Here is a 1,454-nt window from a genome sequence, read left to right as displayed (position 1 = left end):
TATAATTCTACAATTGTATTATTAATAACCATTTCTCTCCATGGTACAATGTAAAGTCTATAATGTCTTGTTTATCACATCACCTAGAATGATGTAATGCCTTTGTTGAAGAATCAATAAGATGTAACAATATGTGAGGACATATTTATATAGTCACACTGTTTTTTAACCAATTTATGCATTTTATATTTTACTTATTTTCAGAGGGTGATTATTTTCGTTATTCTTACCAGTTAAGTTATTCTTTTTACTATGCTATATAAAATATTTAATGGTATATAAGGCTTTCTTCTTTATAAATTTTAGTTGCATAATATACACACTTTTAATATAATGCTAATTTTTAAAGAAAAATTGAAATGTAATAGATAATACTAAATAGTAAAGATGAAAGCCATACAAAATGGGATAAATTATAGAATAAATTTCCTATTTGTCTCAGCATATTTTCCATTCCACTTCTCCAGAGGGAGTCAATCTGTTTAAGATCCATGATATAATAATCTGTGTGAATGTAATTGTGTTTAAATATATGTATTTTATTTTGTAAAAAAAATAAAAAAATAAAATGTTTATATAAACCTAAAAAAAAATAAAAATAAATAAAAGTCATAAGACATTTTGGTTTTGTAATAAATAAGGCAGTGGCCAACTATTTTTTGAGATAATCTACCAAGTCTTTCTCCTTAATGCCAGTGAAGATCCTTTTTGCTCCAAGGATGTACTTCTTGGGATTTTCCAAGTACTCCATCAGTGTCTCCTCACCCCTGGTGTTGCCTTTGTTTTTGGTGGCATCTGAGTAAGTGAATCCAGGAGCATGACCTGTCTTCCATCCAAACAGACCATGGAGGTTTGGGCCAGACGTGTGCTTGCCTCCCTTTTCCACAGTATGGCACTGGGAACATTTCTGAACAAAAATATTCTTGCCTTTCTCAACATCACCCATTTTTAAATTGTTTTTTCACTGCACACAACAGAGAAGTGGCCACTTGAAAGCCGGTTGTCCCACCTTCTCCCAATGGTAGATTTTTAAATCATCAGTCATGCAAGCCAGATATAACATGTTTGTAATACATTTGATGACTACTACTGTTGGCAAAGGGTATCTAAAGAGAAGAATTGTACTGTGAGGACCATCATGACCTTCAAAATCTTGTTCTCTTTCTACACTTCATCTTGTATTTTTCTTATAGTATGGCAGTTTTATGAATTTTTGGTTTGGTTCTTCAAAGAGCAATGGTTGCTCTTAGAGCTATGAAGGACTCAGTGCTACTTGTTTGGTCATCTCAGACATTGAGAGGTTCTCTATTCAAGCAACTGCCTTCCAGAAAGTAACTGCTTCCTTGGGGTTTCCTGATCATTTTGACATCTTTTTTTTTTTCCTCAGGCGTTGACTTCCTGCTATTACATCGACAGAGGATGGATATCTACTTAATAGGAAAGGAGAGATTCCA

The 1,454-nt window shown here is 32.9% G+C and overlaps 1 protein-coding gene across 1 annotated transcript; it reads right to left on the bottom strand.

The window, feature by feature from the left end:
- Window positions 1-652: 652 nt before the first annotated feature.
- On the bottom strand, window positions 653-1,004 carry LOC125122205 (cytochrome c-like). Its single transcript, XM_047770432.1, has one exon. It carries the CDS (start codon window positions 944-946, stop codon window positions 653-655), a length of 294 nt encoding a protein of 97 aa, XP_047626388.1. The 5' UTR covers window positions 947-1,004.
- Window positions 1,005-1,454: the final 450 nt, after the last annotated feature.

Source organism: Phacochoerus africanus, chromosome 3 (assembly GCF_016906955.1).
Source record: "Phacochoerus africanus isolate WHEZ1 chromosome 3, ROS_Pafr_v1, whole genome shotgun sequence".
In the NCBI taxonomy this organism is placed as follows: Eukaryota; Metazoa; Chordata; class Mammalia; order Artiodactyla; family Suidae; genus Phacochoerus; species Phacochoerus africanus.
This window is presented reverse-complemented; position numbering and strand designations above follow the sequence as displayed.

Coding starts and splice junctions, on each gene's coding strand:
- LOC125122205 (XM_047770432.1), bottom strand. CDS start 946: ATGGGTGATGTTGAGAAAGGCAAGAATATTTTTGTTCAGAAATGTTCC.